The 21,152-nt window shown below is 34.1% G+C and overlaps 2 protein-coding genes across 3 annotated transcripts; both read left to right on the top strand.

Moving 5' to 3' along the window:
* Positions 9,632-10,537, top strand: LOC104723851 (basic leucine zipper 1-like). The gene has a single exon (XM_010442273.1). It carries the CDS (start codon positions 9,956-9,958, stop codon positions 10,406-10,408), a length of 453 nt encoding a protein of 150 aa, XP_010440575.1. The 5' UTR covers positions 9,632-9,955; the 3' UTR covers positions 10,409-10,537.
* LOC104723862 (ATP-citrate synthase beta chain protein 2-like) lies at positions 15,649-19,729 on the top strand. 2 transcript variants are annotated; one of them, XM_010442285.2, is made up of 16 exons: positions 15,649-15,919; positions 16,271-16,379; positions 16,476-16,578; positions 16,650-16,715; positions 16,828-16,951; positions 17,029-17,163; positions 17,253-17,313; positions 17,399-17,475; positions 17,622-17,777; positions 17,867-17,995; positions 18,077-18,209; positions 18,351-18,478; positions 18,624-18,729; positions 18,815-18,891; positions 18,976-19,046; positions 19,128-19,729. In XM_010442285.2, the coding sequence occupies exons 2-16, from the start codon at positions 16,280-16,282 to the stop codon at positions 19,486-19,488; spliced, it is 1,827 nt and encodes a 608-aa protein (XP_010440587.1). In that variant the 5' UTR covers positions 15,649-15,919; positions 16,271-16,279; the 3' UTR covers positions 19,489-19,729. The 2 variants fall into 2 exon arrangements, with proteins under 2 accessions (XP_010440587.1, XP_010440596.1); XM_010442294.1 differs by lacking the exon at positions 15,649-15,919 and adding an exon at positions 15,942-16,173.

Consider the following 21,152-nt stretch of genomic DNA (forward strand, 5'->3'; position numbering starts at 1 on the left):
AAAAAAAAAAAAAAAAAAAAACCCAAATACCGAGAAATTGATAATAGGGTATTGTGAAGAGAGAAGAGGATCAAAAATCCAAAAGAAGCAGTTAACGTTTCAAATCTTTTGTAAAGCGTTTAGTAGTTTGCGTTATTCGGTTTTTTAGTGAAAATTTCGGCAGAAGAAGACGAAAGGATTGGGGAGAGAAACGCACTGGATAGACAGAGAGAGAGAGAGCGACGAAACAGAACACAGCACCAGAAACGAACTCGACCCAAAACGCTAAGTTTTCTTGGATTTTATTCATTGGGTCTAGTCCGGTCACGTGCCATGGCCCATTAACAGAACAAAAAAGGTTATATTTTGGTTTAACAGATTTGAGTACCAAAGTGACTGTAGTTTAGTGGTAAGAATTCCACGTTGTGGCCGTGGAGACCTGGGCTCGAATCCCGGCAGCCACATCCTTTTTTGTTTTAATCCCCGGTGCCACATCCTTTTTTGTTTTAATCCCCGGTCAAATATTTCATTCATTACGATAATAGATTACTTGTATCAAAACTATTTATAAATTATTTATTTCAATATTTGGAAAATTTTGTAGTGTTATATTTGGGAATATTTATTTTGATACATATAAATTTTTTTTTTATGTATGTAAGTTTCCAGAGTTCAAGCAACTTGTTATTATTAGCTTAATTATTAATTTCTTATGTTTTAAAAATTAGCTTAATTTTTCTTTTCTTTTTTATTTTAAATACATTATTTACAAAATGAATGAATTGGTAATCTCTTCAAGCTATGTTTAAAACAAATAATATTGTGTTTAAATTCAGCTCTTGGTGGTTAGAGTTAAGACTACATAAATGTGTCACCAGATTCTAAATACATAATATTCACCAGGTTCCAAATACATATTATTACGGAGTAGTTTTTTACAGGGTGGGCAAAAAAACCAAAATCCAAAAAACCAAACCGAACCAAACTGAAATAAATGGTTTGGTTTGGTTATGGTTAAATCTATAAATCCATTTCGTTTTCATTTTAATTAACCATTTGGTTTAGGTTTGGTCTGGTTAAAAGCCGTAAAACCGAATGGTTTTTTGGTTTTTTATAAAAATTTAGGATAACTAGATATAATTACTAATTAGTTTTTCAAGCTTATAAACTTATATTGTATAACAATATCAATAACTTTTTTTTTATTGAGCTTTACTTATTGATCTCCTATTATTCTATTGAATTACAAAACCTTAACCTAAGTCTCTATTCCCTAACCTATATATATATTCATAATTACTTTAATGCTTATTTTTAGTTATGTATCAACTATTTATTTATTAAAAGCACGGAATAACCGTTAAAAACTGGAACCAAACCGAAACCGAACCAAACTGTGATACATGTGGTTTTTATATGGTTTCATTTTTGATGATACCGAAAAAACCGAACCGTAACCAAACCGAATTACATATGGTTTCTTTATGGTTCCATTTTTATAAAACCAAAAAAACCGTAAACCGAAAAAATCGAACCGAAACCAAACCGGAAAACTGAACGCCCACCCCTAGTTTACTTTTTTATTCTCTTCCAAAATTGTGCAATAGACCATGGTGTGGATTGGTTCCTAATTTCATAGTAATATTGGCAGTCTATCATGTATTGAAAGTTCTACTCTACTGAAGTTCAATGGTTAAAAGTAAAATTTGATAAGTAATGTCCACATTGATAAGATCTTAGTTAATGATAAAGTATGTGAACCGTAATGTACGATCAAAACATTGTTCTTACATCTTTTCGTCTATTTTCTATTTTTGATTTGATTTTATGTCGTTATGATTAAAGATTTTAAGACTCGAAATCACCAGAAAAAACAGCGACATAACCCAAATTTTTTGTTTGAAGCAACACCAATGGTTTTTTAAATCAAATTATCATTATAAAAAATTTAGAGTACATTTTTATCTTTTTGTTCAACTTAAAAAGTAATTTTCAATTAGGAATGTATTAAATTTGAAGTTATACCTTTAAAAGATACTACTTATAATTACAAAAAAAAAAATCAAAACAAAGTACAAAACTCTCGATAATGTTTGAGCTACGTCCAATCAGCTTATGCTCAGTTATTTACAAGATAGTCTCCAAAGTACTCTGCAATAGACTTAAGAAGTTTCTCCCTGAAATTGTGTCGGAGACACAAGCTTTTGTCTTTGGTAGGCTTATCTCTGATAATATTGTATTAGCTCATGAGATGGTCCACGCTCTGAGAATTCCCCACTGTGATGAGGATTTTATGGCCATCAAAACGGAAATGTCAAAAGCCTATGATCGAGTGGAGTGGCGATTTCTAGAAGGCCATCAAAATGGACATGTCAAAAGCCTATGATCGAGTGGAGTGGCAATTTCTAGAATTACTCATTCAGTTAGGTTTCCATATCAACTGGGTGCAATGGATTATGAGCTGCGTCACTTCTGTTTCTTACTCAGTGCTTGTCAGTGGATCGTCCTATGGTTATATTAAGCCAGGCAGGGGGATTCGTCAGGGTGATCCTCTATCACCTTTCTTATTCATTTTATTTGCTGAGGCACTAGTACATATAATGAATAAAGTAGAGCTGGAAGGTCGGATAACAGGGATGAAATTTACCCCCGATTGTCCATCAGTCCAACATTTGCTTTTTGCTGATGATAGCTTCTTCTTGTGCCAAGCCACACTGCCTGAATGCGCGAACTTTTTGGATTGTTTGAAGGTGTATGGTGATGTTTCAGGACAGGAGATCAATTTTCAGAAGTCCTCTATCACCTTTGATAAGAAGATTGACCCATATATGAGACGTTTGCTCGGTCTATTCTCTGGTATAGAACAAGAAGGAGGGGATGGAAAATACTTGGGTTTACCTGAGTGTTTCAGCGGTTCTAAAAGGGACCTCCTCAATTACATCACTGACAGATTAAAATCAAGACTTAATGGATGGTATGAGAAAACATTATCTCTGGGAGGCAAGGAAGTTTTGTTAAAAGCAGTGGCAATGGCATTGCCAGTTTATGCTATGTCCTGCTTTCGACTGACTAAGCATCAATGCAAGCAGATTACTAGTGCTATGGCTAAGTTTAGGTGGAATGAGACTGAGGATAAACACAAGATGCATTGGGTTTCATGGGAGAAACTATGTCAAGCTAAACACCGTGGAGGTCTTGGCTTTTGGGATATAGGACGCTTCAACCAAGCACTCCTTGCAAAGCAAGCTTGGCGGATTCTCGATTCCCCAGAGTCATTGTTGGCTAGAGTCTACAAATCCAAATATTTTGTTGGAAAGTGCTTCCTTGAGGCAAGAATTGGATATCGTCCGTCATACGCTTGGAGGAACATTTTGTTTGGACGAGAACTACTAGAGCGTGGTCTTATGAAGTCAGTTGGGGATGGTAAGAACACTTCTGTTTGGTTGGATAAGTGGGTTTTAGACGATGTTCCACGACAACCTTTCAATAAGGAGATGACAATTGACCACAACTTGAGAGTGTCTTCTCTTATAACTCCATTTGGGTCGTGGAATGATCAGTTGCTGCAAGAAATGTTCCCACATGTGATGTTACTCATATCAAATCTTTTCCCCCGGAACAGAGTCTCCAGATCGTAGTACATGGGGTTTTACAAAAGATGGGAGGTACGCTGTTAAGAGTGGTCACTGGTTGCTAATGAGAGAAGTGGAGATTATTAATCCTATTCCAGAGGGGGAACTCAACCTAAACCAGCTAAAAACGAGGATATGACGAATCTTTACAGAACCAAAGATACGTATGTTTTTATGGAGAGCTTTGTCTAGAGCGTTAGCAGTTGCGGAGTGCTTGCAGACTCATGGTTTGCAGGTCAATCCGCTTTATCAAGAATGCCACGTTGAGGAGGAGACTATCTCTCATGTGCTTTTTGGTTGTGTTCTGGCAAGGGACGTCTGGTCTGAAGTTCCAGTTCCACTTCCCCAAGCTGGATTCTCAAGTTCGGTTGCAGAGAATATCAAACATGTGTTGGAACAGATGGAACGGTCCTCATTTCCAGAGCATGTTAGGAATGTGATACCGTGGCTTATTTGGGGTATATGGAAAGCTAGGAATGCAGCTATTTTTGCGAACAGAGCTCATGAACACCATATTCTCATTGCTACAGCATTTGCAGATTCAGAAGAATAGATTAAGCAACAACAATTGGTGTCTCAGTCGATGGTGCGTAAAGGCAATCCTAACAGGTTTTCAGTTCACCATTGGGTTAAACCGGCTCCAGGTATGTTAAAATGCAATGTCCACTCTACTTGGCTGACTGATTCATACTATTTTGGTGGACCGTGGATATTATGCGATCATATGAGGAATGTCAAATTTCATACTAGAGATGTTTTTCCCCCAAGAACAAATCGGATATCGGCTGAAGTAATGTGCATCTTATGGTGTCTGCAAAGCTTACATGCGCTGCATATTTCATCATGCGAAGTATGGACGTATTGTTATGCGGTATTAGCAGCGTTAGAGACGTCTTTGGAATGGCCGAAGTACCGCTCAGAGGTGGAGAAGATCATTAGAGTAGTCCGGGTGATGGGGGAGTTTCCTTTAACCTCTCTTCACCGAAAGCCAATGCCTTGGCTAGGGAGATTGCTTCTAGTGTTACACGTGATGGGTGGCTCAAGTCTTATCTTGCTTTAGGAGGTCCGGCCTGGCTTCATGATCGAATTATGGAAGAGCAGAGAGAGTAACTGGAGTTTTGATGACATGTGAATGTCTTATTTTCTCTTTTACAAATTATTTTCATCATCTTATTTCATTATGTCCACTATTCTTAATTTTAATATGAATCAGAGTTAAAAAATAAAAAAGTACAAAACTCGTATCTTTTAAAAACTAGTCGTTGGTGAGAGTCGTACGACTTTTAGAAATATCAAAATCTTACTTAACAGATAAATGGTCTTATGAGTAACATGAGATACTATCTGTTAAATCATGATTTACCAACATTTTTGCTTTGAATTTGTGAGATTTGGTATCAATCCTTTAAAAATAAGAAATTATATAAGTTCAATATTTTAGTTAGTAATTCTTTTAACTAGTACTTTTTTAACTTTAAAATTTATGTTTTATAAAAGTAAAGAGAATTTTAATTTTTTCCTACGTCTTTAGTCTAGGGTTAGGTATCGAATTTTGCGAGGTTAATAAAAAAGACACTCTTTAAAATCTATTATTTTAAACATATACAAAATTAAGCAGACATATTTAAAGATCTTAAACCTAACTTATTGAGAAAAAATATCAAAATATATCTAACTAGTTGATGATACACATATATGACAAGTTCATGTTTGACAAAAAGAAAATAATAATAATATGACAAGTTCATTACTTAGAGCTTTGTCACATGTCAGATTTTAGCAATACCCTTAACTCTCCAATTATACAATAAAAATAGTTTGCCTAACTAAATTTGAGTCATGTAAAGATCACACCATATTCTCTTTTATCCATTTTATGGACGTTGATGTCATCTGCATCCTTATTATATTATGGTAGTGTGGCTTTGTAATATTAATATATATGTCGGTTTGAGTAATAAAAGGTATGCAAAAGTAAAATAATGTTTAACTTTTGTGTTTTGGTAACACAGTTTTTTGTTTTGTTTCAACTAAACATATAATTAGAAAATGACTGCAAAGTTGATTGTCCATCCCGTTGGATAAGAATTTATAAAAGAAGTTTTAGAAATTAAAGTTTTCAAAGAATGAGCAAGATAGTCAGTCTTTACATTTGACGCACACGCGATCCTGATAAAAAAGAAGGAAGGAAAGGATGTTTTGAGCAAACTGAAATCATCCAGCAAATTAGAAAAAGCTAACCATTCGTCAGGAGAATTTAATATAAAGAATTTTGAATAAAATAATGTTTAATTTTCTGTTTTAATAACTCAATTCTTTTAATACGGAGAATTTAATGCTTGAAAAGAGTAATTTTATCCTCTATGTTTTATAATCGTCCAACTCCCACACGTCACAGCCTCATATTTAATAAGTATATTTCATACTAAGCTTTATTAATTTAATATTGTCAAGATAATTCACTGGGTGGTTTGGGACAAAATGTGTAGAGATAAAACTGATGGAGGTTTCGGGTTTTGTGACCTGGATAAATTCAGTGATGCGTTGTTGGCTAAGCAGTATTGGCGTTTAATTCATTTTCCGGATTCTTTTTTTCTCGGGTGTTTAGGGTCAATATTTTAGAAACAAGTATTCATTGATGGCAAAGAAACCATACTCTCCCTCGTTTGTGTGGAAAAGTATTTTCTCATCTAAAAGTTTAGTAGAAAGAGGTGCACGATGGATGTTATGGTCAGAGTGTAATATTTCGATTTGGTGCGATCCTTGGATTCCTGACCAACATCCCCGACCTGCAAATGGTAGGGGCCGACAATTAAATCCAAATTTAATGGTTAATCATTTGATTAATTCGATGATTAAAGAATGACATTTACCTATTCTCCAGGAATTTATGGATCAGGAGGATATCCAAATTATAAGAAGTTTGCCTGTTAGCAAATCATTTAAACCAGATATTTGATTTGGCATTATACGAAATCTGGAACATACTTAGTAATTTTATTGAAAAATGATAGAATGGCATAAGTAGTTTTATTAATAATTGTTACAATGATTGCATAAATGAATTCCTTTATTTTCTTCTCGCTTATTTCATTTTTAAAATATTTTTTGTGATTTACAGTGTCGGCAAACAAAAGTAGTATGAATTAAGTTTAATTACATTGCCAACACATTTTTCATTAGTTTGTTGTATTTGGTTTCGAATTTAACAAAATTGCATGCAAATCAGTAAACAAAGTTAAATTAGTAAATTAAACAAAAAATTGTAGCAAATATGCTATTAGGTTATTATTTTTAAATTGCTATGTTCTAAATAAAATAACATCATTTGACAATAAGTATTTAATTCAATGCAGCAATTCTATGTTATTATTATTTGATCAATAAGTTTATCAAATTATTTTTTATTATTTTTTAAATTAAAATTTAACTATAATTAAGGAGTAGACATCTTTTTATGTCTTCTTGTTGACGTCAATTTGTAATCCACCTTAAAGAAATCTGTTGCAGACTTCCTCCGGGTTACATCTGTCATTTCGGCTTCTGTTTTTTGCTTGGTTGTAAGGGAGTCAACTGTAATTTCAGTACCTTTAGTGGTTATGTTTCTCAAATATCGAATATGGGATCTACTATTGCATTCAAGACCAAATAAAGGTCTACAAAATGCAATTGTCCCAACATAATAAGACCTATAGAAGAAGAACCTAAAAAGTTTCTAAACTACCCAACCAACGAAACCAAGTCTATATAATTTACTTTTTTTTTTTTTTGGCTCAACATCAACTCTTCATTAACCAAAGGTATACATCCAAATTCAAGATACATAACATTCCCCTCCATAGAATTAGACCAAATGCAATGATTTGATCTAGTATCACCCTGAAACATTAGACGGATCCAACGCTACCTGACCGATAAACTATTGCCTTTTTTAAACCACGATGAGATAGATAACACTCTACAACTCAGAGTGAAATCATCTCTTAAAACCACCTAAAATTAACCCTATGGTACGAAAACAGCTACTAACACAGAGAGTACCAAAATCTATACTGAAGATCAAAAACAATTCCAAGCTATTTGAACCTCATGATATGCGTGTAGAACTTGTTCTAATAGCTTCAACACCCAGAGGCGCAAAATCAGAAAGACTTGGTTTCTCCGGCTTTCATTGTTCCGATCCTAAGCCAATAGCGGACAAAATATCCGACTGACCCGGCCAAGGGACGCGAAACAAAACCAGCAAGATCCGAGACTTCTTCGAACAATCACTTAATGACCAGAATGCTAATCACCTAAGGATAAGAGATTGAAACATAGAATAGCAAATCTTCACCTCACGATGCATTTCCGGATTGGCCACATCACATCTGCATGTTGTCTCACTTCTTAGCCGGACTGAAACAAGAGGTTGAGGAAGCTCTCAAGAACACCAGCTTTGAGGATAACCTCAAATCTCGTCCACCGACATCCAACGAATCCTCCTCAAGAAACCGGTCGACTCTAGGACTCTACTCCACCGAAAGCCTCCGGTTTGCTAGGGTCTCCGGCAAAAGTATGGGGGAGCAGGAGGGCGCAACTCTGGAACCCAGATCCGACGCCCTGAAACTGCAAAGATGGCCGCCTGGAGCAGCTTCGAACCGCCACCAACCTCCCGGAAAAGAGAGACAAGCCGAGATCTCTCTCTGAAAGATCCGCCACCGCACCATAACGACGCAACAGAGGAGTGACTCCTTGCGCTGCCGGAGAAGGGATCGCAACAGGGGAAATCGAGTCCTTTTACCCTACCACTACAAAAGAAAAAAGGAAGAGCAAAACCCTTTCATACTGCCGGCAAAGTCTCGGACGGCAGAGAGACAAACGGAACAAAAAAAAGTGGTGTTCTATAAGATTAGAGTTTTCGACGCTCTTTCGTTTTTTTTTTTGTTTTTCTCGTTAGAATAATGTTTATATAATTTACCTTTAGTACTCTAGAGACAAGACAGTACGTTCACCTATAAGAATATTTTATTTTATATGTTGATAAATAAAAATAATATATAAGTGAGCAGAAGGGATAAGGATGATGCATTTTATACTATATCTATAAATATATCATGGCCATCTTCTAGTGTCTTTGTATTTTCATTTCAAAAGAAAGTACCAAAGTAGGGCTGGCTGAGATAAGACACACGCACAAAAGTAAAAATCAAATGGAACTTTTCTTTTAAAATGGATAATTTTCTTTATTAATATAATTGTCAACCATGTTATAAGCGTAATCTCTATATCCACGACCACGAACCAATTTATAATAGTCGTCATTGCTCCACGTTTAACCTTTCATATTCCTAACGATATAGTTTACGTACGGTTCTTTCTAAATGTGGTACTTTTTTAATCCTATTAGAAATTCACATGGTTTTGTAACTTAAAAAAAAAAAAAAAAACTTAAAAATTTAGGCTTAGTTGGAAACTTTTTTTTCTTTCTTAACATAGCCATTTACTACAAGTCTACAACATTACCCACTGACATGAACTGAACCAGTTTCGTACCTTTTTCCAGGATGTTCTCATATTAGAGAATCATGTTCGATGTTCATTGGATTTGCAAATTTGGACAAGTACACGTAATTAGAAAGTTATAGAATCTTGTTTTCTTGGATATTTCTAGATTTATCGTACGACTGTGACACCTAAAATACACAACGAAACAAATGTTTAAATGCAAAAAATAAAAGAATAGTAATTACTGGTCTACCTGTTAAGGAACAACACCAAACACCTATTTAGCTGTTATGTCCTACTAAAAATAAATAAAATAAAAAAAAAACCAAAAAATGTAAAAATGTTATGTTTGACCAAAACTATTCTTTCTTCTCCCATTCGTCATATTCGATGAATCTACCCTTCATGAATATATTTCGGATAATCTTTTGTAATGTAAAATATTTAAAATTTTACAAAAGAGAATATATATTTTTATTTTTTATTTTTATTTTTATGAATGTAATCTATAAATAAGAGCAACCTAATAAGAACAACTTCTCCCACTTTCATCTTTTTTCGATCTTATCCTTATCTTCTTCCTTGTTCTATTTCCCTTCTAACTAATCTCTCTCTTAATACCAAACATAATCATAAAGATCCTTCTTGTTTAATTTTGTCCAGATCCTCGTCAATCACAGATTCTTGAAAAAAATATTGAGAGTTCTTGAGTTATGAAATGACAATGGACAGTGTTAAGAAATGAGAAACCTCAACCAATTCTCACGATTACTTGTTTATCATTCCGTATCCGTTGTCATTCTTCATTGGTTTTACGTTATCTCTTGAAGCAGATTTTGATTAGACAACACACAAACATGGCAAACGCAGAGAAGACAACAACAAGTTCAGGTTCCGACATAGACGAGAAGAAAAGAAAACGCAAGCTATCGAACCGCGAGTCAGCCAGGAGATCACGTTTGAAGAAACAGAAGCTAATGGAAGACACGATCCACGAGATCTCGAGTCTTGAACGACGAATCAAAGAGAATAGCGAGAGATGCCGAGTTGTGAAAGATAGGCTTGACTCGGTCGAGACGGAGAACGCGGTTCTTAGGTCGGAGAAAACGTGGCTTTCGAATTACGTTAGCGATTTGGAGAATATGATCGCTAAAACGAGTTTGACGCTGACGCAGAGTGGTGGTGGCGGTGGGGATTGTGATGAGGATCATAACGCAAACGCGGAAATAGCGGTTGGAGATTGTAGACGACGTAGACCGTGGAAGTTGAGCTGTGATTCTCTACAACCAATGGCGTCTTTCAAGACATGATGAGATTTGTGTATTATTAGTGTGTGTGTTTTTAATTTGGTCATTTTTTTCTCGTTTAATTTGTAATCGTTATTTTATATCGAATTGTTTCTTCTCATTACATGATGATGATACAATTGTTTTTTTTTTGTTCTTGTTTTCAACATTTTTTATTTAACATTAAATGATTTTAAGTGGTTGACCAAAAAGAAAAGAAGAGATTTTCCGTGTCATATATGTTTTAATGGGAGAGTTTGTGATAATTGAAGGAAAAATGTGGGCAAGTAATTTGTTCATAATTGAGTAAGATCAGTTGTGGTACTAGACCCGACCGATCGATTAAAATTGCATTGATAACATGATTTGTTGTTTAATGGACAATTCAAAATGACGTAAATAAATGAAAATGTCATCGAATGACAATTATCAGTTTTTTCCTATAAACTTTTATAAGAAGTTTTTTTGACATATAGAATAAATTTAATTCTTTCAAATATGTTTGAGACTGGACTTTTAGCTCTAGGTGATGTGTCGTCAATTCATTTTTTGGAAGGAAAAAAAAAACGTATTAGAAAATATTTCACATTGGTCGATAGGATAGATCTTTGGATATAAGTACGAGGCAATCCTCCTTTTTTAAGTTAGTGTTTGGATGTTGGTTAGGCCCAAAGGCCCCAAACTGATAAAATGTTTCTTTAAAGTGAAACAATCCGTATAGACATGAGGTCTGCACAACAAAATGTTTCTTTAAAATTTTCTAATGCTCAAGTTAGAAACTATGTGCCTCATAAGTCATAAATGATCAGAAAACAAAAGGTCGGGAAGTATGTGATCTTATATACACGTTTACTGGCTTAGTAAAATAAACGAGACCTTTTTTTTTTTTTTTTGTTAAAGGGTATTCAAATTAAGGACAAGGGGGAATAAAAAGTTTACAGAGCCGGAGTCCAGATTAAAAACTCAAATAAGAAAAGTTCAAAAGCTAGTTAAGACCCATAGTTCAGAAGGAACCAAAGTGAACCAGAAATAAACCAAGCAAGTTAAAATCGAACCAGAAAAACGGTTGGCAATTAAACTCTTCACCCACCCAAAACGGTTGGCAATAAACCAAGTCTTCTTAGATTCCATCAATAGAGCTTCTTCTTCGACGATTTCAATTAGGGTTAGCCACCAGTAGAAGATGAACGAGACCTTCTTCGAAGACCTTCTTCCAAGATGAAATCGAATGACTTCCAAGATATTTTAAATAGTGTTCGAGAATAATGCTCTAGGCAAATCTTTTTGTTATAAATAAAATTAAAGTTTGTTCTCTTAAGTTGTTGAAATTAAAGAGTTTTATAGGCATATTTAATCTTCAATCTACGTCAAAATTAAAAATAAATATTAAACTATTTACTAATAAAAGGAGGTTATAAAGCCATCCACATGAGCATCTTTAAACTCTTCTACAAAATGCCACATCACCTTACATGTTTCAGTTTCAACATCAGCATAAAAAAAATTAACCTTAAAAAAAGAAAATAGTGTATACCCAAGTTAATCTCTTCGTCTCCTCCATCATGATCCTTTGTGTCGATTTAATCACCTAAATTAATAAAGGTTGCGTTGTAAGTTGTAACCCCTTTTTCTTCTTAATCACCCAATGGTGCCAATCTCTTCTCCTCCATCATTATGTTGTATATAAAGATGGCTCGAACAGTAGTGTTTTCATGAGACAATTGTTGTAGAAACGATGATGGAGGTTATTGGCGCGACATGGTTTTGGATCTCCTAGTCGGCCGATGGCCATAAATCGTTTATCAAACAGAACTAACTAGGTTTGCTTTTTCAACTTAGGTTTTTGATTTAAACCCTTGCAATTTGTTTTCTCATTTTCAGATGCATATATATTCAATCCATGCGATTTAGGTTCGGACATATATATAGTCCTGGTATAATACTCTAGAGTATGTTTAATATCTTTGCTCTACGATTTTTTTAATCAGTATCCTTCTTAATACTCTGAGGGTTGTTCATTCTTATATTTACATAGAAGGTCTGTAAATTGATCATGAGTCCAAATGAATTGGTATGTTTCTTATGCATGTGACATTGGCTTTTTAGTTATGTGTTTTAACTATCATATAGTCAGTTTTTCTTGGTGTTCGAACCACAAGAAGACCGAGGTATTAGCACAATTACAGATTTACAGTGCTTATTAGAATAGTGGTCTCAACTACTAAATATATATTTTTCACGATTATAGTTTGTGTCATGATTTTTTCATTAGAATAATTGATTTTGTTGGGTTTGTCCCATGGCTAACTATTGCATAATTGTTGACTGTTTCAATCTTTGCCAATATCTATTGACCACGCAGTTGCCGGCTTAGATAAGGGGACAAGCGGTGCAACCGTCCCGGGTTCATAGATTAAAGAAAAAAATAACGAAAGATAAAGGGACATAAAAATAATAATAATGCAAGATAAAGGGGCACAAAAAAATAATGCAAGATAAAGAGGCACAAAAAAAATAATATAAGATAAAAGAGACAAAAATAAAATTTGTAACACAAAAATAGTTCATTGAAGTATGTTTTAACGATTTATTTTTACGAGTCAATAACCAAAAAAACTCTTTATCTTCCATAATTATCTCAACTGAGTCCAACTTAGAACGAAAATATATTTTTATAATCTTATCAATTGTTTATATATTATCAAAATTAAATCCATATTTTTTTTAACATATAACAGAAGTTAAAAAAAAAATTTGGTCTTTTATTCCAACAAAAAAAAAAATTGCCCAGGGGCCCCTAAAAACCTTGAGCCGACACCACAAATTAGTACATCATATTGGCTATGAATATGATACGTACCTTCTTGGCAAAGAGTCCTGAGAGCATGATTATCGGACATACCCAATAGAGGGTCAAAACAATAAAAAAAAAAAATTAAAAAATGAGAAAAAAAATGGAGAGACGAGAAATAAGTGTCTCTGTCCAGAATTATTAAGTTACTGAATCTACACTTGTTTTCATTTTATTGGTTGCATAAATTAAAAAATAATTAAATAATCAAATTCAGTTAAAATTTATTAAATATTTTTTTGACACCTAAGACCATCTACTTTAGAGAAACGGTAAAGGTTTCTCAGAAAACTAAAAAAAAATTATTTTTATTACACATTTTTATTTTTTATTTATTTTTAAAATATGTGTCAATAAGTGAACGACACGTGTCGAGAAGCGTTTTTCAAAGCGTTCTCAAAATTCTCCAAGTAACGTTACTCTTTCTTTATTTTTCTCTCTCATCTTTTTATTATTTTTTTAATAAGAGTAACTACATGAGCAACCTCCATTATAAATGTCCTAAGTGGTTGTATAACTGATAATCATGCTCTTAGGACTGAATAGTTGGTGATGGAGATGGTTACGATCGAGCATGGAACATAGGCTGATGAACAATGGAGAGAAACATAAATGTTTCTAGAAAAATTATATATCATTGAGAGCATTTGTAAGGTAAGGTCATGGCTGAAAAGTGAGAGGGGATATAATGGAACTCATCCATCACCCTCTGTTTATTTTACTTTTCTTTCTTCCAACTTCTGCATCAACCTCATTTCATTGATGTTTTCATGTTCATACCCTCTTGGTGTAATATAGAATAGACGTACTCTCTTCTAATGTTTTAGAAATAAGTTTAATAATTTGTCTTATATTTTCTTCTTTAGTTATTTTCCCATAATCTTTACCCTTGCATACAAGGTTTAGAACTATATAAGTTAGTATACATTATACGGTTTGGAAACAGAACTTTGAATAAGGTGTGTTATCGTTTTAAATATATAAAATCAATGGTGGTAAAAAGTTTAAAATTTATAAAAACTTATTAAAGGATTTTCACACATTAATTAAACATTATGAAAATTTAAATTATGTATCAATGTATATAAAAAATGGAGTAGTACTTTAATATTTGTATAATCACATATGATGGTAAACTGATAATCTTTCATGTTTTTAAAATTAAAATTATTAATCGTGACAGACAGGGCGTAGCCCGGATTAACTTCTAGTAGGAACTAAAGTAAAACATCAATTTTTAAAATTAAGGAAAAATTTTAAAACTAGTTACTCAAAAGAATATACAGTATTATGAATATCACCAAACTACTAATCATATTAAAGAAAACGTATACAAGTAATCATTAAAATAATACAATTTACACCAAACAACCTATAGCGACTTTGATAACTATGTAGACAACGTGTATTGCTTATATCAATAAGTTATCATATATTCATATCCAATCTAACATTATTAGTTCCCTTAGAACGAAACCAATATTATGTTATACGAAAATTAATGCCGCATGCGTAAGCATATATCAAAAATGACAAAACCAAATGTATCATTCTCCCATACGGCCATACCTAAAAACTTGAGAATAACACAAACAATAGACTGATAGAGTAGAGTGTATTCAGTCATTCGAAATTTGCTACCGATCTTTTCACAAAGTCGCTACGTCCCTATATGTTCAAAAAATATGTCTATAACGATGAATTGCGGCATCGGCTAGACATGCCAAATGTTAGCTTGGTTATGCGTGATATGCATTACTATCGTTAAAAATGTTTTTAACTAGGCAATTAAATACATATAGGAGTATCAGTGAGATAGTGACACTAGTCTTTTAGAAGAAAAGTGAATGAAACATATTGACATTTGCAGAAAAAAAAAAAAATCAAAAGGTGACATATGGATGCAAATATATAGTTGTGTGGAGCTCATCTATATATGCACAATAAATCTTATCACTTTACTTGTATAGATACGAACGTAAGTTTCAGTATAACTGATTCACCCACTCTCACTTCCATAAGAAAACATAAGACAAAGAGTTCTTTCTTTCCAGTTTCCAATATTTCATTTCTTCATAAAAGCCATTTCTTTAAATTTCATGTTTCTTTACATTTACCTATTATGTTTACGCTAATATCATCATATAATAAAGCTATATCAGTTATCTAACTTTTCAAATACTTCAAGACCTGACATTAAAAATTCTTTAAAAAAATGTTTCAATGAATGCTTGCTTGATTCACAATCCCATCTTTAAAATAAGTTGCTGAATCTTGAAGACAAAACAGCCAAACACCAACGAGGACGACATTTAAACGACCCATCTTATTTTATGGTCTTAATAAACTAACCACGTTTTGCAAATTAAATTTACAAAATATTACTGTTAGGTGTTAGTTTTCTTCTTCTTTTGTCAATGCAAAGATTGAGAAATTAATTTTTGGGTAGAAAGAAGTTGTGAACTAACTACCTTACCAATAAGCCCACATGACCCTGATGATGATGATGATGATGATGATCCCATGTACCTGTCCACCATCACTGTGATGTGAGAAGCTTTTGTTTCCCTCCCATTTCTCTATATTAATGCTACTTCCTCTCTAAAACCATCCCTCTCTCTCTCTCTACCATCAATTTATTCTCTCTCCCTCATCACTACTGACTCGACTCGGGTCGTGACCAGGTCTGTTCTCTTTCGGATCGAACAATTCGTATAAGCTTCTTTAGATCTGTCTTGAGTCCGATCCGTGTTTTTTCATCTTAAAGTTTCGATATTTACGAGGAGGGTTGCGTAAAAATCGGAACTTTCTTTGTTTCTTTTTCAATCCTAGATTCGTTTAATGTAGTGATGAGATCTAGTGATTAAGTGATCCGAATCGGAATTAGTGTGAAGTAGTCTGATTTCTTATCCCTTACTCTGTTTCGTGTTCGATTCAGGTTCTCTCAGCATTGAAATAAGAACATTTATATAGCCAGTGACATTGTCTTGTGGATCTTATGATAATTGTCTCTATGTTTGTTTGTGATTTCTCAGTTTTGAGCTATGGCAACGGGACAGCTTTTTTCTCGGACTACACAAGCTTTGTTCTACAACTATAAGCAGCTTCCTGTTCAACGAATGCTCGATTTCGACTTCCTTTGTGGTATATATAGCAAATTGCAGTGTCTAGATTTCGTTGACTGAGATCAATGTGACCGTTTGAGATTTTGATGTTTAAGATCATTTGCTTTTTTGACAGGACGTGAGACTCCTTCTGTTGCTGGAATCATTAACCCTGGTTCTGAAGGTTTTCAAAAACTCTTTTTCGGGCAGGAGGAGATCGCTATCCCTGTTCATGCCGCGTAAGTTTGAAGCATGTCATGTAAATTAGCTATGTGCAAATCTTGTTTTTAACTTTGTTTTTGTAATGCAGCATTGAGGCAGCATGTGCAGCTCATCCGACCGCAGATGTATTCATCAACTTTGCATCTTTCAGGAGGTTTGTATGAGAAAATTTCATCATTTCCTGGAACAAACTTAGCATGCCTCCATATACCAAACTTAGTATTCCTCTTTGTTAAAATGTTTTAATTACTTCTTGTAATCAACAGTGCTGCTGCTTCATCCATGGCTGCTTTGAAGCAGCCAACTATTAAAGTTGTGGCAATTATAGCTGAAGGTGTTCCAGAATCAGACACCAAACAGCTGATTGCTTACGCTCGTGCAAACAATAAGGTGTGTTTTTGTGTGATGATTAGCTTCAGTTAACCGTATGGTAAACAAAAGTTGTGAGACTGATTGGGTTGGTTCAGGTTGTTATTGGACCGGCTACTGTTGGAGGTATTCAAGCTGGAGCCTTTAAAATTGGTGACACTGCAGGAACAATTGATAACATTATCCAGTGCAAGCTATACAGACCTGGATCTGTTGGTTTTGTCTCCAAATCTGTATGTGCTGAATTTTCAGAACTTTATACTCTGGCGAAAGCTCACTGTGATGTCTGACAGCTTTATTCATTACTCTTCTTTTCCCGCAGGGTGGAATGTCTAATGAAATGTACAATACTGTTGCACGTGTGACTGATGGGATCTATGAAGGTGAGTTTTGATGTAAGATAATCTACTAATGGACGTATTAAGCTGAAGATTCTTAACTCTGTTGTTTATTTGGGGCTTGTTATAGGCATTGCTATTGGTGGAGACGTGTTCCCAGGATCAACTTTATCTGATCACATCCTTCGGTTTAACAACATCCCACAGGTATATACTAATCTTCAACAGTTTAACATATTGGTTGCTGAAACGATCCTCTGCGGAATGTTTTTGAGTGGAAAAAATTACAAATGGTTTCACATTTCAATCATTCGATTCATCTATGCCTTATAATTCAATAAACTATATTGCAGATTAAAATGATGGTTGTGCTTGGAGAGCTTGGAGGAAGAGATGAATACTCTCTTGTTGAAGCCTTGAAACAGGGAAAAGTCAATAAACCTGTGGTTGCTTGGGTCAGCGGAACTTGTGCACGGCTCTTCAAGTCTGAAGTACAGTTTGGTCACGCAGTAAGTGGCACGAAAGAACCTATTAAGCAATGCCCTTTTTTGTCTGTTTTCCAAGTCAAAATATCTTTTGAACATAATTATATATATAGGGTGCCAAAAGTGGTGGCGAGATGGAGTCTGCACAAGCCAAGAATCAAGCTCTCATGGATGCTGGAGCTATTGTTCCCACTTCATTTGAAGCCCTTGAATCTGCAATCAAAGAGACTTTTGAGAAACTGGTCAGTTTCCCTGTGTTCTTTTGCTAGCTGGCGTTGCCTTTTGTTGCAATCTTATGTGTTCATTTCAACTCCTCCTAAAAGGTTGAAGAAGGAAAGGTATCTTCTATCAAGGAAGTCACTCCTCCACAAATCCCAGAGGATCTCAATTCCGCAATTAAGAGTGGGAAAGTTCGGGCTCCTACTCACATAATCTCCACCATCTCTGACGACAGAGGTATTGTTCTGGGAACTAAACTATATTCATATGCTCTTTTCTACTGAAACAAAGAGTACTGGAAGAGTTACACTAGATTCACATGCATCTTTAGCTCGTTTTCTGATAGTTGACAACAACGTGCCACAAATTAATTTGCAGGGGATGAGCCGTGTTATGCCGGTGTGCCAATGTCTTCTATCATTGAACAAGGCTATGGAGTGGGTGATGTTATTTCCCTTCTATGGTTTAAACGTAGTCTTCCTCGTTACTGTACAAAATTCATTGAGGTACTGATTTCTCTCTTTGCTTTTTAACATATTCTTTCCTTATATACAATGTTCTCATCTCTCTCTATCCCTTTATACATATGTACATTTGCGTTGTGAGATTTGACTCTGGTCTCTGCCACTTTTGAAAATTGCATTGAACTAGATATGCATAATGCTGTGTGCTGATCACGGTCCATGTGTCTCTGGCGCTCACAACACCATTGTAACAGCAAGAGCAGGCAAAGACCTTGTCTCAAGTCTTGTCTCTGGTAAGTCAACATCTTTTTTCCCAACCAAACACAATAGTTTTCTTTATGGTCCAGTATTCTTAAAGACTGTTAAACCTTCCAACAGGTTTACTAACCATTGGTCCCCGATTTGGTGGTGCCATTGATGACGCTGCTCGATACTTCAAGGACGCCTGTGACAGGGTAAAAGGCCATTTCATTTCGCCCAACTCCCACAGTGGATATAAATTCTTGAATTCTGATCACTCATTGGTTGCTTTGTTTCAGAATCTCACACCTTATGAATTCGTGGAGGGAATGAAGAAGAAGGGAATCCGAGTCCCCGGGATTGGACACAGGTAGAAAAGAGAACATTGCAAGAAATAAACAAATCTGCACCCGTTTGTCTTGTCTGAAACATGTTTTCTTCTTTTTGGTAGGATCAAGAGCAGAGACAACAGAGACAAAAGAGTAGAGCTGCTTCAGAAATTTGCTCGGTCTAACTTCCCATCAGTGAAGTACATGGAGTACGCAGTGACAGTGGAGACTTATACGCTCTCAAAGGCAAACAACCTTGTACTCAACGTTGATGGAGCCATTGGATCTCTCTTCTTGGACCTTCTAGCTGGAAGTGGAATGTTCACCAAGCAAGAGATCGACGAGATTGTTCAGATCGGTTACCTCAACGGTCTCTTTGTTCTTGCTCGCTCCATTGGTTTGATCGGGCACACGTTCGATCAGAAGAGATTGAAACAGCCACTGTACCGTCACCCATGGGAAGATGTGTTGTACACCAAGTAAACTCATCGCATGGCATCCTATTTTTGTTATTATTTTAGCTTTTAACATTCTTCTGAGAGATGTTACTAAAAAAAATGCATATCTATATGCTCTTCTTCTCTTATGGTCTCTTTTGTTATGATGTTTGTTTGTTTACTTGTTCGTCCATTTATCTAAACTTTCTTTGTCTTTCTTCCTCTGTTTACACCCAAATCAACAATTTTTGGGATTCTTACATACCAAAAGTTATATTCTTTTTCTTTTTGAGGTTGAATTATATATGGACAGAGCTTATCAGTTGAGATCTCACATGTTCATAAACGAAACCAATCCTGCATAACTCGAAGCTCTCCATCACTTGATGAATCTTTCCAATTTAGTTCTGATACAGAGGCCATTCCATTTCTCGAAATATGCTTGTGATGGCTTATGAAACTTTCCTAATTCTCTCTAAAGAAACAAACCGTCAAATTAATAATGGTATTCTTTGAGAGTAAAATATGTTTGAATTTTGATAGTTAAATACTTAAATCCATATTCTTCATATTCAAAGAGATTCGAGATCTTTACTTTGACCACATTAAACGATAAATATAGTTGTCGACTTCCAAACTAATCATTTCAATATTCAAATATATAGCATCATGAAAAACATAATTTTGAATTGATGAAGAACATGGATGTAATTGTCAAAGGTGAATTATATTGGTTACCAGGAATAATTTTTGTTTACGGTAAAGTTACAACAAACCGACATTAATTTGGTAGCATGAAAGCTAGCTAAGGTAGTTATTTCATACTAGAATTTGAACCCACGCGCGTGATTTTAATTTAAAATATTTTTTTTATCAATATAAATTTTTGAGCTCAAATATATTTATTGAAACTTTTGAGTATAAATCTATATAAACACTAAACTTACTTTACTAAGTAACATACAACATATATATTATTGAAGATAATGTTTATTTGTTATATTTATTTATGAGGAATTTTAATTTAAATATTTTTAGGAATAAGAATCATTAAATATAAATATAATTAATCATTTGAAGTTTAAAAGATAAATCCAAATAAAAGTCATACTTATTTTACTAATCTATATATAATATATATATTGTCTAGTGTCGCAATAATGTTTTTCTGGTAAATCAATAATATATCACGTAGTAACAAAAAATAACTTAAAAATCTCTCTCGAAGAGTACATTCCATATTTATATCCAATGAAAACATCATTTTAAAATTTATAACGCCAAAGGTCGATCATTGACCTAATTATAGAGATCATTTAAACATATCGATATTCCACATTAAATGCAAATATATAAAGTCTCATGAACATTTTTAATGTTATGTCGCTACAACGGAGTTATCCAAGTGCATTACCTGTCATAATAGAATTTTCGACCAAGTCAAGAATGTTTAAATGGTGAACTGATTAAATCCGACATCCGTTAACCAATCCAAGTTACATATATATCTAAAACCCTCATATGTTATTTTCAGATGTTAATTTTGTGATGTAACCTTAGGTTCGTCTTCTAAAAAAAATATGGTGTACTTTAATAATATGTTATTTCTGGCAATTTTTTTGGTTAAAAGCATTTGATTATAAATTGATAAAATCTCAAGTTTGTTATATATATATATATATATATATATATATATATATATATATATAT

Source organism: Camelina sativa, chromosome 2, assembly GCF_000633955.1.
Source record: "Camelina sativa cultivar DH55 chromosome 2, Cs, whole genome shotgun sequence".
Lineage (NCBI taxonomy): Eukaryota > Viridiplantae > Streptophyta > Magnoliopsida > Brassicales > Brassicaceae > Camelina > Camelina sativa.

Bases quoted from the DNA above. Each gene is read 5' to 3' on its own strand.
- LOC104723851 (XM_010442273.1), top strand. From the start codon at position 9,956: ATGGCAAACGCAGAGAAGACAACAACAAGTTCAGGTTCCGACATAGAC.
- LOC104723862 (XM_010442285.2), top strand. From the start codon at position 16,280: ATGGCAACGGGACAGCTTTTTTCTCGGACTACACAAGCTTTGTTCTAC. The intron at 18,892-18,975 runs GTAAAAGGCCAT...GCTTTGTTTCAG, and splicing joins TCAAGGACGCCTGTGACAGG to AATCTCACACCTTATGAATT. The intron at 19,047-19,127 runs GTAGAAAAGAGA...TCTTTTTGGTAG, and splicing joins GTCCCCGGGATTGGACACAG to GATCAAGAGCAGAGACAACA.